General features: G+C 43.7%; 1 protein-coding gene across 7 annotated transcripts in view; it reads right to left on the bottom strand.

The window, feature by feature from the left end:
* Positions 1–262: 262 nt before the first annotated feature.
* The window catches only part of TBXAS1 (thromboxane A synthase 1), a 246881-nt gene continuing 227273 nt past the window's right edge, over positions 263–19870 (bottom strand). For all 7 annotated transcript variants that reach the window (XM_030041204.2, XM_030041203.2, XM_041129476.1 and 4 more), the window contains 4 exons: positions 10861–10949; positions 8291–8428; positions 4723–4885; positions 263–4094 (listed from right to left, as the gene is read on the bottom strand). In XM_030041204.2, the coding sequence (XP_029897064.1) occupies positions 4020–4094; positions 4723–4885; positions 8291–8428; positions 10861–10949 (465 nt within the window). In that variant the 3' untranslated portion in view covers positions 263–4019. The remainder of the gene's footprint in view (positions 4095–4722; positions 4886–8290; positions 8429–10860; positions 10950–19870) is intronic.

Genomic DNA, 19870 nt, shown 5'->3' on the forward strand with positions numbered 1-19870 from the left:
TTGTTATTATTATCATGATTAGTTTCTTCCTTTCTGTTCTATTAAACTGTTCTTATCTCAACCCACGAGTTCTACTTTTTTCCTTCCAATTCTCTCCCCCATCCCCCTGGGTGGGTGGGAAGTGAGAGCGCGGCTGCGTGGGGCTTAGTTGCTGGCTGGGGTTAAACCACAACATAGCCATAGCACCCAGCAGTGCAGGGAGCAAACATCTTAAAGACCGATCAGACTTTTCACAGTCGGAAGAAAGAGAGCGGGGCCAGTGTGAACCAAGCAATGAAATAAACATTTTATAAGTCAGCTGTAAATTCTTTTAGCATGTTTACTACTGTAAATGCACAGAAGAGTCTGATATTAGGTGAAGCGGTGTCCAAGATGGAAACATCATTTAAAAAAGGGAAATGAGAAGGTGGTCATTTCAGAAAGTATCACACACAGAGAGGAAATTAATGCCAGGTGAGAACAGATAGTTCAAATTTGCAATCAATGAAGCATAATAATTTCTAACATGCAGCTTTGTTTTTCTAGTAATACTATTTATAAAGTACAAAACTGTAAAGGTTTCCTATATCAGCAGTCTCATTAAAAATACCATTTTATACTGACAGCTTTCTGTAATCATTGCAAAGTCCCAGAAGATGTTTTTAATAGAAGCTTTCCTTTACCGAGCAGCCTTTGCTTTGTATCAGCTGTCAGAGAATGACTAAGACCCTTTTGTAAAACAGACATGCCCAATTTTAAACAAACCCACAGCTCAGCAATGCAAGACAACACACTTACTGTTTCTGAGGAGAGAAATTATTTTAAATCAGCTTCCTTGTTCCTCTCTAGACTCAACTGCTGTTGACTGAAGCATGCTGTACCAGAAATGCTAACAGTCACCATAACTTAAGGATATGAAGTTATGTTTTGATGTTGCAACTATAAACATAATGCTCTTTTTTTGGTAGTTTGTTGGGGGTTTTTTATGAATCCTAAAGCCAGTTCTGCTCAGGATCAGTTTGAGACCATGTTATATGGGTGCACAAGCACAGTGATTAACATGGCATTACCAGTTTCTGGTTTGGAGAGCTGCTGTCAGTCTTGTGTCTTGTTTTTTTACAAATGTGTGCTTCCAGGGGGCTAGAGCAGCGCTGGTCCCTCAACACAGCTCGCTCTGTAAGTATGTTGCTAAGCCCACACAGCCAGGATGAGGGCCAGCATCATTAAGTAAGTATCATTAAGTAAGTATCCAGGTAAAATGTCTGTGCAGTGTCTGGTGACTGTATCAGCAGCTGTTGTTTAAAAGGAAGAAATGGCTTGCAGCTCTTCCTATATTACTGGAAAGTTGGCAGGCTTTTCCCCATCTTCTCTAGCTGTCTTGCTAGGCCTGCATGTAGAACAAGGGATGATGCACTTCCAGACATCTGCCTTGGCCCACAGCTGCAAAAATAATTCCTCTATTCCACACCACTACAAACTGACAGGTGAAAACAGGTTTTCATTTCTTCCTAATGAGAAAACTTTGCAGGACAGTTGAAAAACCCTTAGCACAGACTCAAGTGAGTTTACACGCACACATACTGTCTGTGTTCAACTTAGGAGTGGCTGGGAAAGACTCTTGGTGCAGTTTCCAAGCCTGTAAAATGCAATGCACAGTTGCAGCCACTGCAGTACTGTTTTTTTCCAGTGAAGTCAACACAGTATTCAAGATGATAATGCTCTGTTCAGGCACAGAAAGATGAGTTCAACTACTCTACACGTTAGCGGCACTTTCTTGGATAAATATTGAGGATATAAACAGCATTCAGACAAGTTGTAGAACAGTCCATACAAAAGCATATGGAAGAAAGGCACAAGCTTGATTTAGGCTCAGAATATTTGGTCAAAACTGAAGCACACAACAACCTGCTAACTCACGTAAGGAAGAAAAACAGGAAAAAAATTTTGAAGGGACAAACAAGCCTTTGACAGGTGACCTCAGACTGCAATGATCTTCCTGCTCATTCAGGTAGGTGAGCAAGTTTTTAGGCAAGGCCCTTCCAACTTTTTGCCAGTTGTATGTATAAGCTGTACAGGAAATCAACTGCCAGGACACTGTTTTCAAGAGGGAAAAACGATGGATAATATGTAGGAACTAGGGTATATACAGTGTGTTGCTTTTCAAATAAATAATATTCACTCCATCAGTAATTCATATAATCAGTGTGTCTGTAACAGGGCACTTCTGTTGAGCATGCCAGAGATGCTCCATGGAAAAAGGAACAATTCCAAGACTGCCAAGTCAGTACTTTACCAACACTACCTGTACAGTTCTGCTTTAAAAAAAATTAAAAAATAAAAAAAAAAATGCATGAAAGAGAAAGAAAATCTTCCAGGAGCAAGATGCAGTAATTTGATCAGTGTTGAGGCAGCATGTGGGAAAAAGGCAGCAAAAGGTGCTTGCTGGAGAGAAACTATGGAACTAGCTAGGGACCAGTGAGCAGATGGCTCCTTCCAGCAATTCTTGCAGCGAAGCTGAGCACTCAGTCTCTTCCTCCTGCTGCCATGACACGTCTCTGTGCATTCCACCAAGAGAGAGGTTGTACCTAAGGAAACCTCAAGCAGAGTATGTCAGCAGGCAGAAGGTCAACACTTGCCAAGAACCAAAAGGTGCTTCCTTATTTTTATGGTGCCATAAGAATTTTTGCTATTTATAAAAACAACTTAAAAAAAAAAAGGACTCTGAGACTGAGACCATCTCCTCTCATGGTTTTGTTGTACAGCCAACCAGTTTGTGGTGCCCACTGAAGGCAACGTTTGGGGTTTTTTTTCTGGTCAATCAATCACTGTTGTGTGATGCTCCACTAGCTGTGTGGTGACTGAAGGGCTTTGTAGAGGAGTAGGAAAGCGTGGAGGGAACGTGAAGAGTGGAAGCGTACTGTTGCTTTGGCTGTGAAGATGCATGTGCACAGTCATACAGCTTGAATGGCTCCACGGTGCTGCCGCAGCTGGCAATCAGACAAGTTCCTTCCTGAGCGGAGTGAGGCACGTGGGATGTGACCTGCTCTGGGGTCACATAAGGAATCAAGAGAGCTGCTGGGACTGATGATCTCCCTTGCCATTGGCTTTACTGCATGCAGCACTCTTCATTTTCTTGAGCCAATGAGCTAGACAAGGATGGCACCAACTGCAATGCTTGGAAAGGAAAGGCCTCAAAGTGAAGCAGATGTTGTACCAACACCTTCTGATTACCCTTAAATTTCTTCCAGTCCTCCTGCTTGCTTTAAATTTGTATCTTCTTTTTCTCCACCTTCCCAACAGCAGTTCAGTAACCAGAAAAATGGGTGTCACCTCATTTCTTTGGCCTTAGCTACTGGAACTTAACTGGTAAGCAGGGGAACGCTTCATTCCTCTTCAGTCATGTTGATGCAATGTGCGAAGTGCAAATTGTTAATATAAGTGTATTTCAAATAACTGCAAAAGCATGAAGAAGGTGCAACTCCTTCCCTTTACAGACACAGGGAGAGATTAAGCATTGTGCAGGAGACTCAGCTTTGATTTTTAGCAGAGTTCATGATAAAATCCAGTGCACTAGATGCCACGTCTTCTGCTGTAACTGTGGTGCCTCTTGGGCTTTTTCTACAGTAGGGACTTATAAGTGCATGAGAAGGATGTGTGAAATAATGAATTGTAATTAAAATCTATTGTAAATCACGTGTATGCTTAACACCTGCTCCATTTATTGAACTTGAACATGAAGAAAGCATTCTCAAAGACGACTGAAAGGAAGTGTAACGTAGAAAAGCAAGTGAAAGTGGGATGCTTCTTTACAGATACTATTCACAGCAATTTGAAAACCACCAAAAAGACTGTGGAGCCCATGTTTCATTTAAAAAAGTGACTGGAGGCTCTCCCATAGGAGGGCAGCGAGGCAGCACCTACTGACCATCAGTGGGACTTAGGCTCCTACCTGGCTTTGGGGTTTTGAAAAACAATTATACCCAGTGAGTCACTGAACAAGGGGGTCCCATCCCAGGAGGCTTCAGGATGTACGTTTTCTTTTAGCGAGATTCTAGCATAATGTAGATTCCGTTTTTTGGTCCAAGTGTGGCTTTTGATTTCAGCTGCAAAGGAATCTGAAAGAAAAAAGAGCATCTTATGTACAGTTGTATCTATTTGTTTATGTGTGTATAACACCTCCACATACAGACAGACATATTTGCTGGGGGACCAGTTCATACCAGGATTACTGTGGAAGCTGTAAAGTACTTGTTTTATAGTCAGCTGTGGTAGTATAATATTAAATAGAATTTACAGCCAGAGGCTGAGGCAGTGGTTGTCCAGGTATACTGTAGATCTGAACAGAAAGAAATTAACTCTCTAAACTCTAGAGCTGCTGAGTAAGCGCCAGGTGCAACGTATATAGCAATAGGCATATACTAAAGTGCTAAGATCCCATGGAAGACGTACACCCGTTCTCCCTCTGTGTAACTCAAGATATTTGGACTGCAGTGCTGCTACACTGCTCTCCACTAAGGCAGGGCCGTGTAACCCTGTTTTGTTGGAAAAATCATAAAGGCTAAATCACATTTTGATTAAAACATGCAGTCCAGGCCTCTTGTCCCTCCTTATCATGGAAGTGGCTCTAGCAGTTTTCTCAAACGAAGAGAAAGTCACAAAGGCAAATCAGTCGTCCTGTCTAGGACACACTGTCAACTCCCTGAAGTTGACAAGTGTGGCCTTTGAGCCTCTGCATGTACAAACCTCAGTCTCTGGGCAGGTCTTAAATTGAAACTTCTGCAAAATCCTCAACAGAGTCATTTTTATCTCCAGCAAACCCATTTTCATGCCAATGCAGCCACGAGGTCCTGCCCCAAAGGGCAGGTATGCAAAGGGATGTCGTTCCTTCTTGGCCTCCTCTGTAAACCTAGAAGGTGCAGAGATGGAAACTGGTTCAAGAAATGTTTTTTGCTCCTGATTCCATGTTTTTCATTTACATCTCAAAAGGTGGTTACTTCAGTTGGTCTTAATGGACAGGTCAAGGGGACTATTGACAGATTATGTCCTCATGGGACTGACACCCTTAAGTAAACAGATAATTGACTTATGGCTATCAGCCTTTGTCAGCTGGTGATTCCGGGAGAGGACAGACAGACATTAGTATAACTTCCAATCTATCTTTAATTAATTGCCTTCATTTGATGACCACGCTCAGAAGAATAACTTCAGGTGCAGACATGCTAGCTGTGTAGACCTTTGCATGTATGAGGGAGTGATTACAGCTAAGAGGAAACCCAACAGGCTGCAATGTGAACTAACTAGAATTAGCAACAGCACTTCTGTCGTGGTTTAACCCAGCAGGCAACTAAGTACCACATAGCCCTTCGCTCACTCCCCGCAGTGGGATGCGGGAGAGAATTGTGGAAAAAAAAGGTAAAATTTGTGGGTTGAGATAAAGACAGTTTAATAGGACAGAAAAGGAAGGGGGAAAAAAAAAAAATAATAAATAAACCAAGTGATGCACAATGCAATTGCTCACCACCCACCAACCGATGCCCAGCCAGTTCCCGAGCAGCGGTTCCCAGCCAGCTTTCCCCCTAGTTTATATACTGAGCATGACACCACACCGTATGGAATACCCCTTTGGCCACTTTGGGTCAGCTGTCCTGGCTGTGTCCCCTCCCAGCTTCTTGTGCCCCCTCTCCCCCCCCCCAGCCTCCTCGCTGGCAGGGCAGTATGAGAAGCTGAAAAGTCCTTGATTTAGTGTGAACAATGCTTAGCAACAACTAAACCATCAGTGTGTTATCAACATTATTCTCATCCTAAATCCAAAACACAGCACTATACCAGCTACTAGGAAGAAAATTAACTCTATCCCAGTCGAAACCAGGACAGCCTCCCTGCTGTGCACCACAGATGCAGATCAACGGGAATTTCTCTTTGAAGCTTGCAAGGGGAGATGAAATCTCATGGGATTGAACAGGCCATGGAAGACTGTTACTACAATTCAGTACAGCCCTTCTTTCTGCTCTTGGCCCAAAGAGACCAGGTTCCCAGTTGGGAAACATTGAAATTGCAGGCAGTTCTGTTCTTAGAGCTGAAGTACCTCAGTCCAATTGGAAAGACTGATTAATGTGGCACTCTGTGTGCAGATCTGCATCAACTAGCTAGCTTTAAAATACTTGATCAACCCACTAGAAATGAGCCTTTTTTTCTTCTTCTTGTTTTTTTTTGGTTTTGGTTGGTTTTTGTTTTTTTTCCACAAGGAAGGAAACAAAATTCCTATTTGAACAGCAGTCCAAAGGAAAAAAAGTAAAATCTATTTGCCAACATCTGCAAAGATGGATGTATACTGGACAGAATATGTACAGCCAAGAGTACAGTGTCTGAGTCAGTACAAGTTGTTAGGGCCAATGCATAATCAACAAGGTGAGGCTCATCCTGGCCTGTGCTGAGTCACTGATCAGAGTGGTTCCTTAAAACAAGCAAACCTTTGCAGCGATGGTATTGCCCTGGAAATCTATACAGTTCTCCCAGTCAAAAGGTATTTGGAGCTGTTCTGGTAGTACAGAACTACTTTTCCAGTTCTGTGTGTGGATAAAGGTTCTGTCCTTCATGTATAGCGTCATCCCTGAAAATCTCTCATCTGTTTGGATACTGTTTGTAAGAACTTTAGACTGCTAAGGCCCAGAGAACTCATACAGGGTAGAAAGAGATGAAAGGCAATACAGGCTATTTTGAGGTTTGGAAAAAAATTATATTGTGTATTTCCACTAACCCCATCCCCATGCTTAGATATCCTAAATAAGATTGGGATACTACTGCAGAAAGTACTATAGAAGCCCATAATTTGAGATTGAAGGACCGTTAACTCATGTACTGAGCACTGTTGCATATCCCATGCAAACAGGTTCATGCAATTCTTGCCTTGCTCAACCCCATATATCATTCTGGTAAATTTAAAGTCTCCCTTGTATTATTCCTGAGGCAGATTTCAAAATGAAATATTAGGGGAAAAAAGGCTGTAGCTGAATTAATTTATTTTTTGTTAAGCTCTTATTTTATAATTCTTACTAACATTACCAACTGATGCAAGCTGGGGAGAGTGTTAGTAATTATGCTTCATTCCTCAGGGAAATTTCAAAAGGGAATTCATCTCAGATTCATAACAAACAGCACCATATGAATCAAGGGGACTGCAGCCCCCACTATCCGTTTTACCCTGTAATGCGCTTTGATACTACTGTTAAAGTGGTGAATAAACAATTAAGACAGCATTTCCAGATAAGCATTGCTAAAAAAACCTCCAGACTTCCAGTTATTGCTAAGATTCCTCCCTAACAAAAGCTCTGGGCTTCTCTAACCCTGGCATTGCTCTTCATGGTCTAAGGTGCCTGACAGAGTATATGCCAAGATTTGCTCCAGAAGGAGCATTGGGCAAACCCACCTACACCATACCTGTGTTGTCTTACTGGCAAAGACGGTTCTGGGCTGCCTGCCTCGAACCCAGTTGTCTGTGGAGCATGCACTTTTTTTCTTAGTAAACTTTTCAGCATAGTGATAGCTTAAAATGCAGCTGCCCACAAAACTAAATTGTGCTTCCACACAGCACCACATCAGCTGAAACTCTCCCTGTAAGCTCAACTCAGCGTCTGTAAGATAGGGCAGGGTACAAAACCACAATTTGACAGTGCCTCCCCTGCCACCCCCCCACCCCAGCTGAAGAGAATAAAAGCTCCATATGAAAGTATGTCTTGCCAAGCAGACCTAAGAACCCAGGATCCTAACTTAAGGACAGCGAGCAAATTCCCAGTGGGAGATGGGAGAGGTTCCCCACTCACAGTGTAGCCACACCATTACAAGAGCTCAGGTGAAAAGGCTGCTCTAAACCAGCCAGGAGCGGGACGAGATTCCTGGGTACCTCCATGCCAGTGAATATACCATCTCACTTCAGAATTTGTGCATCCAGAGGCGACACTATTCGCAGCATCTCATTTGGAAACAGATCTGAAAACTTACACCACATTACAACCTTGACCAAACCTTGCACCCTCTGTGGTATGTGCCACTTATTACCACTTGTCTAATTGTGTAGAAATAACATATTTTTATGATGTAAATTAAGCTGCGCTCTTCTTGGTGGAAATATTGCTTTGGGTGAATAGTGGGTGACTGTGGCTGTGAAGGAGCAGCAGGATCTGGTGCCTCCACTGGACAGGCTGGAGTCCTGTGCTCACCCTAATGCGTGAAACAGCATTTGAGGCAGGCCTTTCATCTAAACAGGCTCAAATAAGGACTTCAAGATAAGAATGGAAAGCGTTATTCCACATACCTCTCAGGAATGAACTTCTCAGGCTCTGGCCAGAACTCAGGGTTGTGGTGGAGATGTCCAACTGCAGTTTCAATGACAGCCCCAGCTGGAATATGCTGCCCCAGCACCACGCAGTCTTTAGCTGTTTCCCGAGTGAACCTGTAACAGTAAGTGTCATGTATCCCAGATGATTAATAAAAGTAAAACCACAGCAGGAGGGAACCATAAAAGTCAATCTCTTCAGCTGGACTGACCCTGCAATTTTGGGAGTAACACTTTCCCAGTAGATAAATACAGTAACCGTTGCTGATGCTAGTGTCTTCTCAGGTTACAACCATCTTCACCTAGAAGCACACATCTCCAACCCAGCTGGCTAACTTTTGCCCTTTTCACAGTAAAGCATTTCTGGTTGTTTACGGTTTTCCAAAATGTTAACTGTTAAACTGCAATTTTGCTGCTAATGTCGGTTTTAGACTAATTTTTTATGAAAACTGCAGATGAAATGTGTCAGTCATCTCTAATAACAGGCAGAAAGAGCATGCTGGTTTGCTTTCAGGACACGATTATATCAAATACAGTTTTGAGTTTGTTTATCTGAGAAGCTCCCCCACGTTGGGACAGCACCTGAAACTTGGCAAGGGATAGTTTTCATATTAGGGCCAAGTGTTCTGCTGCTGCTGCTACAAAAATACAACCAATTCACAAGCCTTGGAAAACTGCATTTCACACACAATCATCAAAGATAGGCATGACGTTAGCAACAAGACTTTCCAGTTTCCTTCCACCCTGTGGTGACAGGTGACAGAGTAGGACTGTCCTTAGGAAGCTCACTGTGACAAGAAGACTGAGAAAAGCTGCCTGCCAAAGCCAAGCTTGGGCCTGTAAACCTTGTAAAAAATGGTGTGTGGGCGTGCATGGCTGGCGGCAGATCCTGATCTAGATCTTTTGGTGCTTGGGTGGTTGTTACAGACCTCAAACCAGTGCAGACCCAGGCGAGTACCCTTGCTCTCTCAGCCTAGGAGCTACTCCCTGGCACCAGCTGGGAGCAGAGGGGTGAGACAACGTGCAGGAGTTCCCTTTGCTGCTCCCCACGCTGCGCCGAAGAAGTTGAACAAAGATTTCAGTTTCGGGGCTGTCAGTCTGGTATCGCTACAGGAACACATTCTGTCCTCGCTGTCACCCATCTCTCTCTTTCTCATAGACAAATAAATAACAGAGGCTCCAAACCTGGAACAAAACACTGGCACGCTAAAAACCACGTTGACAAGCCATCCTTCTCATCCTTACATGAACTTGGTGATAGCGGAAACACGAGTTCCCGGGAAGAAAGTTCTCTGGCTAGTAAGTTCATTTTTTTAAAAAAACAACTCAGTTTATAACAAGCTTGGCTGCTACTGAATTTTCCCCTAACTCAGCAACATCCTTGTCATAGGCAATTAGCATCTTTCCGAGGCACTGGGCTGTCCTATCCATTCCACATCCATCAGAGTAAAAGCCAGATCAATAAACACCACCACCAATGCCAACCGAAACTTCGGAACAACTTTGCTCCATTCCCATTCTATTTCCCATCTGACAAACATTGATCGTTTCCCAGTGTTTCAGCTGAAACTCAAAGATCCCTGATGCTTTAACTGGCAAAACAATTTCCACTTGTATACCATGTATAACACAGTAAAGCCCAGTCATCTCATCCAGGAGCAAATACCTTTGACATTTACTCTCTGAACAATCCTGCAGATGTCCATGGAAAAATCTTGACTTCCGATCTTTGTGAACGTATAAAAGAGAATATGATTTGAAGCTTTTTTATTTTAAGGTGCTTGCAATCGTGGGGTAAATTTTTCAAAGGCTCTCGCAGCAAGCTCAGCTTTGGCTCCTTTCCAGTCATCTGAATTTTCCCCCTGGCTTCACAAGAAGCAGTGCAACTGGCTGATCGCTTTGAAAAGTTCCATTCTTAACATTTGCATTTATGCGTGCGATTACTTGTAAATTTGACAATCAAACAGCTTTCTAATTTCTTTTTCCCTTGTTTTCAGTTCATCAGTGTAACTTAGTAAAATTAGTCTTGTATGAATTGGGGCAAAACTTTCAAAATTTAATGGATGTAGCCATTAGCTTAGCTATATTAGTATAACACAGTACTAAGTGCAAAACAGTAGGGGTCCAAGTTAAACACACATGTAAAATACAGCTTTCTGAATGTGCAACCCTTCCACACATCAGCGCCTTAATGACCAACAGGCTAGGGTAGATCTTTGCTCCGTATCCGCGAAGCCCAAGGCATACAGAAGCAGCAGCATCTGGCTTTCTAAGGCCAGTCCTGCTGCAAAATGGCTCCATCCTCTAACCTTGGGGGATGTGAAGAATGGTGAGGAAGCAATCTCGGCCAATCCGTTGCAAAAAACTGCTTTAGAAATACCAGTGTTAGCCAGTTTTCCTTCAATAGGCCACATTATATCTTTCAAATGCACAAGCAGTATTGATGTTGGCACAGAGACCAAGGGCTCATTGGTCTTCCAACAGCGGATTTCCATTTTATAGAGCTAGGGATCTACCCTGTGGCATCAGAAGGGGAAAAAAAAAGATACCTGAATGCAGGTGGGTACATGCGCAATGTCTCTGCAATCACCATGTCCAGATAAGGGAGTTCTTGTACATTTTGGTAATCAGGGACCATCTGAAAAGGCAGGAAGAAAGGAACAATTAAATTTTCTCACATTTAAGTGCCAAACGCATCTCAGATCAGCTTTTAAATCATCTATTTTTTACTGGGCATTTTTTCCTGTAGAAGAACTCGATGTCTCATCTAAAACAGTAAATGATAAAATTATACAAAAATGTGGGCAGTAATTAAATGTGTGTATAACATTCCTTTCATCATCAAAATGCTTTGGTGCACAGCCCAGCTGAAGATATAATAATAAATCAACTTGCTAGGAAGTATTAAAAACAAGGCATTACAGAGAGCATTAATAGCTACAACAGAGCTATTGTTTTATACACGCACTAAAATCTGCGCAGGACCCTTGTTTCTTCCCAAAGTCAAGAGTGTGGCAGACCAGGAGCACTTTGCTCACGAGGTACAGCGAGTCCTTCAGTTATTCTTGTTGATGTTGGAGCAAACCCTTTGCCCTTTCCCAGTTACAGAAATAAAGCAAAGTGCTCGTGCCGTGATGCCTGCGGAGGGGTGGGAGATGGCACTGGAAGAAACCGGCACCCCGATGAGGAACGGCACGCAGCAGCAAATCGCTCTGCCGAGTAGAGGGGGCTGAGGTACAGCTCAAATCCCACCCGGCAGGATTGCAATAGTGCCCGGGGAGAGAAGCCGGTTTCCTCTCGTGGCCACCCCTTGTGTAATGCTGCTTAATTTTGCACAGTGGGCAACGCCTGAGCCCACATTTTCAGAAGTCTACAAAACCACCCGGCCCTTGACGATGAGCGGTGGGCATTAAAACCCAAAAAGGGTTGTAGGTCAGAAGACTTTGCCCTCTGACAGGCAGCAAACAGACAGCGAGAGACACCAAACGGCGGACGACCACCACCAGCAGCGACACGACTCAGTGCACGGATGAACAGAATTTCTCCCACTGTTATCTTCCTTGGAAAAAGGACATTCTCCTTGTCTTATTCAGTGCTCTCAGCAGAGGGCAGCCAAAGTACATCTAATAACCTCGTCAGGAAAGCAGAGTTTTTTTTTAAATTAGAGCATCTCCTAAAGACTGACACAGAGTAAATTGGAGAAAAGCACAGACGTCAGACTAGACTAAACCTTTTATGAAGATTTGGGGCCCCTGCCGTTCACAAAGGGGACTGGATTCCATCCTTCCTTTATTTACTACAGCACTTTTCATGTATAATGCATATTTTATTGAATTTTCATGCAAAAACATATGGTACATACTGAAAATACTAAGCAGAGAACAACTCCAGATGGTATGCAGAAAAGGCGTACAATAGAATGAGGATACCTTGCTGGATTAGGGTATCCCACTTATTCAGCACTAAGCCACCATGCACCATTTCACATTAACTGATCTTTTCTAGGAAGGAAATAGATACATTCTATTATCCCCATTTTTTGGCTCAGGAAAGACAAGCAAAACCAGAGAAAGTAATTTGCACAGGCTGAGCAGAACCAGTGTGTCTGCTCCTCTCTTAGGGAAAAAGATGCAACTCAGCTTGAAAATAGATGAAGTATTTTGTCAGTATATGTCAAATATTATCAATACAGGAAGTATAGACTGCACTGACAGCCTTTCAATGTTGCTTTTATATTGCAGTAGTGCCTACTAACTCAAACCTTTGGCTTAGGTCGATGGTTATCAGACAAAGGACTAGGAGACTAAAAGCCACAAATGGCCGCAACATCATGAGAATCATGGCTGAAGGCTCTGCGAGGAGCTGTGCTCCAATAATTTGAATATCTAGAATCAAAGACAGGAGGATGAGTTTTATCATCCTTGTTTTGCAGAAAGGGATCCGAGGGCTACCTGATTTTGCATAGGAAATCAGTAGCAGAGGCTGGAAACGAACTGTGACCAGACTCAAATTTCAGGCCTTCGTGGCAAAACTGCCCTTCTCCATAACCACATAGGTGCTCCACGCTTCGATGCAAATGCATGCTGTGGTGTGTATTAATTTTTTTTCTGCTAATTTTACATCTCTCGTTCAGAACTTTCCTCTGTCCTTTTTATACAGCTCTCCCGCATCTCTCTGAATCCTGGGTCAGCATCTGAGTCCTGTCCCTGCAATCCCCCCCGATTTCATGGCCAGGCTGGCTGAGGGAAGAGTTCAGGCTGAGAGTAAATGAGTGGTGGAACCAAGAGCACACTGTGATGTGTTCGATTCTCTGAGCCATGCTCCTTCCACTGGGCCTTCCTGTCTCTCTCATAATCCCTCTACTTACTTCTGGAGTCAATAATTAAGATAATTATATAGTAACCTGATATAATAAGTAGCCACTAAATCAAACCATACATCAACAAATAATATAACACGAAATTATGGGAGCTTTGATTTGCTCTTTCAAATAGCTTCTATACCTTCAGGGCTTTAGCAGTTCAGAAAACAAAGCAAAGGTGCGAAACCAGCTGATTTTCCTTAGAAGAAAATTCTTTTTGCTTACATAAAGAAAAAGGGGTCGGTCAAATGGCAGCACAGTGAACTCTGCTATCGTGAGCATGGCAGACACATCAGTCATTTCCTACATCTGATGCAACTTAATTATTGGCACTTCTACGGTTTTAGCATCAAAGTAGCTGGACTTAATTTAGTAGTTGTTTGCAAGGTCTGACCTACAGCTGCGTAAAGTACACACCAGCCAAGTATCTCTATTTAGGAAGGACAGTTTGTCGCTTTTTTTTCCCTTTCAAAGAAAATATTTTCCATTTGTTTTTCCACTCCCTCTCTTCAAAATATTCCTTTAGCCAAGCACATTTCAAAGGAACTTAAATATGCTTTTCTCCCTAAATATCCCTATTTATATCTTTCAACTGCTGGCAGGTCTGCTGGGCTGGGGGGTGGTGTTGTGCAAAGATGCCACTTTAACCCCCTGCAAAAAAAAAATCTGTCTACATTGCCTCTTGCTCAAGATTGGGTCTTTTTTCATTAAGGAAGAGATTCCTTTCTGTAACAAGCAGAGATGTGGGGGGAGAAAGGAGGCACCACACTGCATGTAATAAAAAATCCTATTTTTTAATTTTGCAGCCACTGCTTTGCACAGCCTTGTAGTATCTTCTCCTGTTGACGTGGAAGTGAAATGGCCAGGTAACATCTTGTGGCATTTCTCTGCATGTGTGTTTCCCTGGTTTGGTTTCCGGAGGTGTGGTGGTACACCCTCACCCGTCCCAGACCTCACCTAATCACTTCTGAGGTCCGGAAAGCATCTAGTTTAGCCACAAACTCTCCTTTATGACTGACAGCAAATCCCAGGCCTCTATTTCTTAGAAAAAGGTGGGAAATTAATTCTTCACCCCACAGAGTACTCTGAGGCAAAATACCAGCAGTAATTATAAAATTGCCTGCGTGCTACAAGGATGATGCTTGTTTTAATCCCCGTATAAATTCCAAGAGAGATAACTGCCTTCAGATCCACCTCTGCTTTTCAGTATTGGCTTTAGCATTTTCTAGGCAGGCAAACCTATTTTTTGCCACCACCCTCAGTTAACTTTTAATTCCTCAATGAACACCAAGGGAATCCAAGTGCTGACAGGAGAGGTCTGGCCAATCTTTCTGCTGCAGTTTGAGATGTTACTGTTCCCAGTTGCTCGCTCCTCTTTGCTGGCTGTGGTTAGCGTCACCACAGCCAAGTCAGCAGAAGGGAACATATGCCTGCACCTCAGTTGCTGCCATACAACGTCCAGCATGAACCCATCTTCAGCGACAGTTTAAGACGAGATACTAACTTTTCCCCAAAGTAGCTGACGAGTGAGGCACAGATCCTCCTCTACCACCTCTGTTTTGGGAATGGAAATCCAAGTACACATCAGTGAATAAGAGATTTCCACTTACCCTATTGGTCATGGTCTGGTGGTGCTCAGCAGCCAGAAATGAAAAAAATCAGAGAAAATTTTGTGTAGCTGACAGAGTGTGACGTGCACCTGAAATCAATTTGGAAGCAGCAAAGGCTGCAGAGACCACATTCCTCATAACTAGCGCTGCTGAGTCATGGCCTGAGACTGAACCGGCTGCAGTTTCTGAGAAATTGCAATTCAAATCAAATGCCTCATAGGCAGGTGTGACTGTGACAAAGTCCATGTCAGACAGATGACATGCAGATCTGCTTAGAGTTATCTGTGTATGCATAGCTACACAGCCCACATCGGCTCTCCCCCAAAATGTAGTCTTTGGATAGCAATAGGATATAGGAGGCAGCGAGGCAAAAACAAGCCAGCATCATCCCCAGTGACTCTCACCCAACCCCACCTTCAAATTGCCACAAGAGCTATTCAGACCACAGCCATAGCTAGGATTCACAAACAGGTCAATAATGTTTCTTGATCAAATGGATCAAAAGCTGCTGATAGAACAAAGAATCTGCCTGGGGTTTTGAGCTCTCTTTGGTCCCCTCTAGGAGCTGCTCGTCCCCTGAAAGGACTAGAGCCTGTGTGCCACACTCAGCCTGGGAGAGGGGGACGAAATGCAAGAATACTATGTCAAGTTAGGGTTGCCCCACGACAACCTTGCTAACAACCATATCAAGAAAGGAAAGGTTAGAAACAGGACAGCACTCAAAATGCAGATCAATGAAAAAAGGGGCGGGATGGTTCAACAGGCACCTATCTTTAACTTGCTTAAAGAAAGCTTGCTTCATGTTTTACCACTTCCACAACAACACGCTGGAATACCTGTAAAGCACCAAACTGAAACCTCCCTACAATGCCAGGCAGCAAAATAGGGACAAAGTTGATGAAGTAAAATTTCTTGGCTTTATCCTCGGAACTTGGACCAAATACTAAAAAAATGCTTAAGGCAGTCCTCATGCGATACTTACTGCAAAATCCTTCTGCTGTCTGCGGTCCAGCCTGCGCCTGCCAAGTGAGACGTCTCTCTGAGGCATGGCACCAGGCAGAACCAGCCCTTGCCACTGGGCAATCAGGACCCTGAAGCTCCAGAGTCCCACTCATCCCAGGAGGCAGGGCAGGGCAGAAGATGTTGTTTTAAGATACACTGCTTGAAGATAAAGAAGAGCTTACCTAAAATCACCAAGTGTCTGTTGGCCATTTCCAGTGACAGAGGCCTACAGAAGGGCATGTTCTAGCAAAATATTCATTCTTGACTATAGAATTGAGAACGAGGTTCGGGAACAAAAAATAGAACAAGAAGCATGATTTCCAAATTAAGATGCAGCAGCAAGAGGCTTCCTGGGCTGCCTAGCACCTCTCCTCTTGAATCCCTACAGCACACCTTGGTAGCACTAAAGCCTCACCAGTAGCATTGTGCCTTCTCACATGCTCTCAGAGATCAACATTAAAGCAAGTCCTCAGCTCCATCCCCTCACGCCTCTTTCCCCAGAAACAAGCAAAGGCTACCCAAAACGTACTCCCAAGCTTTCCCTTTATTTCTTCATTCCACATGGGTTACCTGCCACCTTTCTCATCTGCTTGGGTTGTCACTCAAACAGAAATGCAGCACGCATTTCTCACTCTCACCTCCACCCTTGGTGGATGCTCACTGGCTTTGGGAACATTACTTTGCTCATTGAGGCACTTCCCAAGCTGCAACAGCACTCAGAGCTTCAGACATCTCAAACAAACTCCTCCCGGCTCCTCCCAAAGACTATGCATGCCAAATAAATTCAGTATTACAGCTTTTTGTTCAAATCACCTGCCAGTCACCCTCACACCTCCTCTACCTCCACCCTTCACATTCCCCCCTCGACGGGTCCATCGCCACGCAAGTCCCGTGAGCACAGGCAGAGGCAGGTGCCGATTCGCAGGCCAAATTCAGAGGTGGTGGGAAAGGCCGGCGCACCAGTTACGCACTGATAACCACATTACACGCAGCCCTCGCAGCCAAATTCCCTCCGTTACTTTGGTGCAAATCCACGCAGCTCCCTGGGGTTGTATCAATGTAAGGGAGAGGAAAACGCGGTTCTAAGTATGTACCCAATAGTGCTGGGGGAAAGAGCCAGAAAGTATAAGGTTACACCAGTGTTGACTCTCTTTAATGTTACTTTGCTTTTCAAATCAAAGACTTCAGGTCCTGACAGAAGACAAACCTGCACTATCTCCAGTAGCTTTTGTGGTGCTAAAACAAAGTCTTCCTGGCATCACTGTTCACAAGGAAACTTCCGTGAGATAAAAATACTTCCTGAAGCTGAACAGTGTCCCAAACCCAAACAGATAAACACGCAAAACTGCAACCAAAACAGTCAGAAATTCTGTTCCACCTACATTACTGCTGACACATGGTGATCAGCAAGAACAGAATGAGTGCCATCAGGTAGAAGATCTGGGGGAAAAAAGGCAGGAAAAGAGAAGAAAATCACTAAGGAAATCCTTTATAAGGCAAGCTACAAATGAAAAGAAAGGAGAAAAAAATCTGTTTCAATCTCGGATTTTGTAAATTTGTCAACTCCACCTAGTCCCAGGTTCCCGTGCCAAGAGAACTGGGTGCCCTTAAACGAAAAGCGAATAAATAACTGGGGGTGAGACTGGGCTCCTGGGGTGCTCCACTGCCACGAAGGAAGAGAAGGGGCAGGTCCCCACTGTGCTGATAGTGCCCGGCCAGACAGCTTTGAATACACAAGTACCCTCACTGTGCTATTTTTTTTTCACTTGGGTTTGGTGGGGAAGAGTAGCTCCTCTCCAGAAGTGGCTCCCTACCTGTATGCAATGCGTGCCTTGCTCCAGCTATTTGTGGATGTGATATAATCCCTGGCCGTGCATTATAACCGGCTAAGGCCATCAGAGGCACAGAGACTGCCCGTTTCTCACCTCCTTAAAAACCACTCAGCCCCCAGGAAATCTCCCCCAGTTCTCCCCTCAGTCCACCGAGGCTCGAAAGTCTCTCTTTCTACACTTGTCTGACACAATCAAAATTTCTACTTGGGTGGCAGAAATGCTGAATGGTGAAGGATCCCAGTGGGAGGGAGGCAAGGAGGAAATTAAACAGGAGAAAGGACTGCCAGAGGCCCAAAAGGCTGAGAAAGAGAATTATAAAACTGGGGTAGGTCTGTCCGAAGGGCATGTCACCAGTCCAAAGCACATTAAGCACTGAAGTTCGTGCAAGACTTAATCCTTCCTGCTATAGAAGTGTCCCTTGGTGGTTGCTGCAGATCTACAGGAATAAAGAGGAGGGATTTTTTTCCCCTCTCAGCAGACATTCATGGTATCACATAAGAGCCAGATGATTTAATATAATCATTCCCGCTCCAGCTGGTATTTTCTGTATGGAGGTGACAGTGCTTTAAATTAGGGCCTTGCATATAAAAGGCCCGTGTGTTTAGTTTAATCAAATGTTCTTTTCCTCACGTTATGTTTATATTAAAAGACATCAGCATGAATTTTCATGCTGCAGATAGAGGCTATCATATGGGCTATGTAGTGAGGTCCTCTTCGGTTGTTCTTCATCTCTATGGCCTCGTACGCTTGGCAGCCTTACGGACTGAGAGGTGACTCAGCCCCAGGTATGCAGTTTGGGGAAATATGCCCTAGAGACCACGGTCCAACCTATGAGGAGAGCAGAGCTTTACACAAAATAAATTACTTTGGTAATTCGCCCTTCTGCAGATACTTAAATATGGGCTTGAGCCAGTGGCTGCTTAAGTCATTGGCTTCAGCAGTTGCTGGATGAGACCTTTTCTGAATTAGTAAACAGGCAAACATTCACAGCAAAGAAACGGCAAGATTCTCCCATCACTCAGCGTAATTATTATTTGCTCCGACAAGGGCAGGTCAGTTTTAATACCATACAACATTTACGTAGTACCTGATGCCTTGAAAACATTTTATGTACATTAGGTGCAGTACAACAATAATAAAACTTTGCCTTTCCATAGTTGTTTTTCCCCTGAGGCTCACGAAGCGTTTAGCAAACATTAATTAGTTGGTCATCTTCCAAATGCATGTGTGAGGTGCTCCTGGTAAATACTCCCTCCCTGTACACAAGGGGCCAGCAGAGGTGCCGAAGACCGAGGCCAACAATTTACAACCTTAAGAGTCCGGCACCCACCAACTCTAGCCTTTGTAAGTAGCCTGATATTTTTTTCAGCCTCAGTGTGACTCCTGTGAGTAAATAGGCAAATACCGCTCCAACTGCATAGACTTAAAATGACGAAAAAAGAAAGAAATCTGTTGCATGGCATTTAAATATGTCTTAAACAAAAAGGAGCTTTGTTTGTTTTTAGCTGCCAAGATCGTAACTCAGGGCTCAGCCTGTCCTTCAGAAACTGATAGTACTAAAAGTACAGAAAGTAAAGAAGCTTTTCTGGTGTCAAAGCTCCAATTCCTTGCTGTAGACTTCTGCACCTCGTACCTAATACAGGTAAAAATCTACAGGTAAAAGCCACAACGAGTCCTAGCTCCAAATTTTACCATATGGCCTTTCTACAAGGCATGAGGGAAAAGTTTGTTCCTGTTGAAACTTCTCACCTTTTAGCTGAAAATATGAAAAAAGGAGAAAGAAAGGGGAAAAATTTCTTTTCTGACCAAAGCTATTCAATGCCTTTTCCTCTTCTGCTCCCTCTGGAAAGTGCTGACTGCCTTGGGTACAACGAAGCAATTTACAATTGGTATGTGAAAAAACTTGATAGCACTTGAAACAGCTTTTGTGTTTTCTCCCTCCAATGCAGGAAGAGGATCTTTTAAAAAAACCCTACATGTCAGTCCAACACCCACTACCCCAAACCCAGTGGGGAGCTGGCTGTGAGCAGGGGTGCCTGCTACCATGACACTATACTATAACAAACCTCTCTAGATATTCAGATAAAGCTGTCTGCGACAAATCCTGGCAGACTCCTATTCAAGGATTTCTTTCCTTTTCTTCCCTTACTCTCTCTCTTCTCCATCTGGGAACACAGAAATTTCCCTAAGCTTGTTCACGCTTAGATTTAGTGAAGCCATCATGGTGTCATGTTCTGGCGCTGTTTTGTGTCTT

Source organism: Aquila chrysaetos, chromosome 17, assembly GCF_900496995.4.
Source record: "Aquila chrysaetos chrysaetos chromosome 17, bAquChr1.4, whole genome shotgun sequence".
Taxonomy (NCBI): Eukaryota; Metazoa; Chordata; class Aves; order Accipitriformes; family Accipitridae; genus Aquila; species Aquila chrysaetos.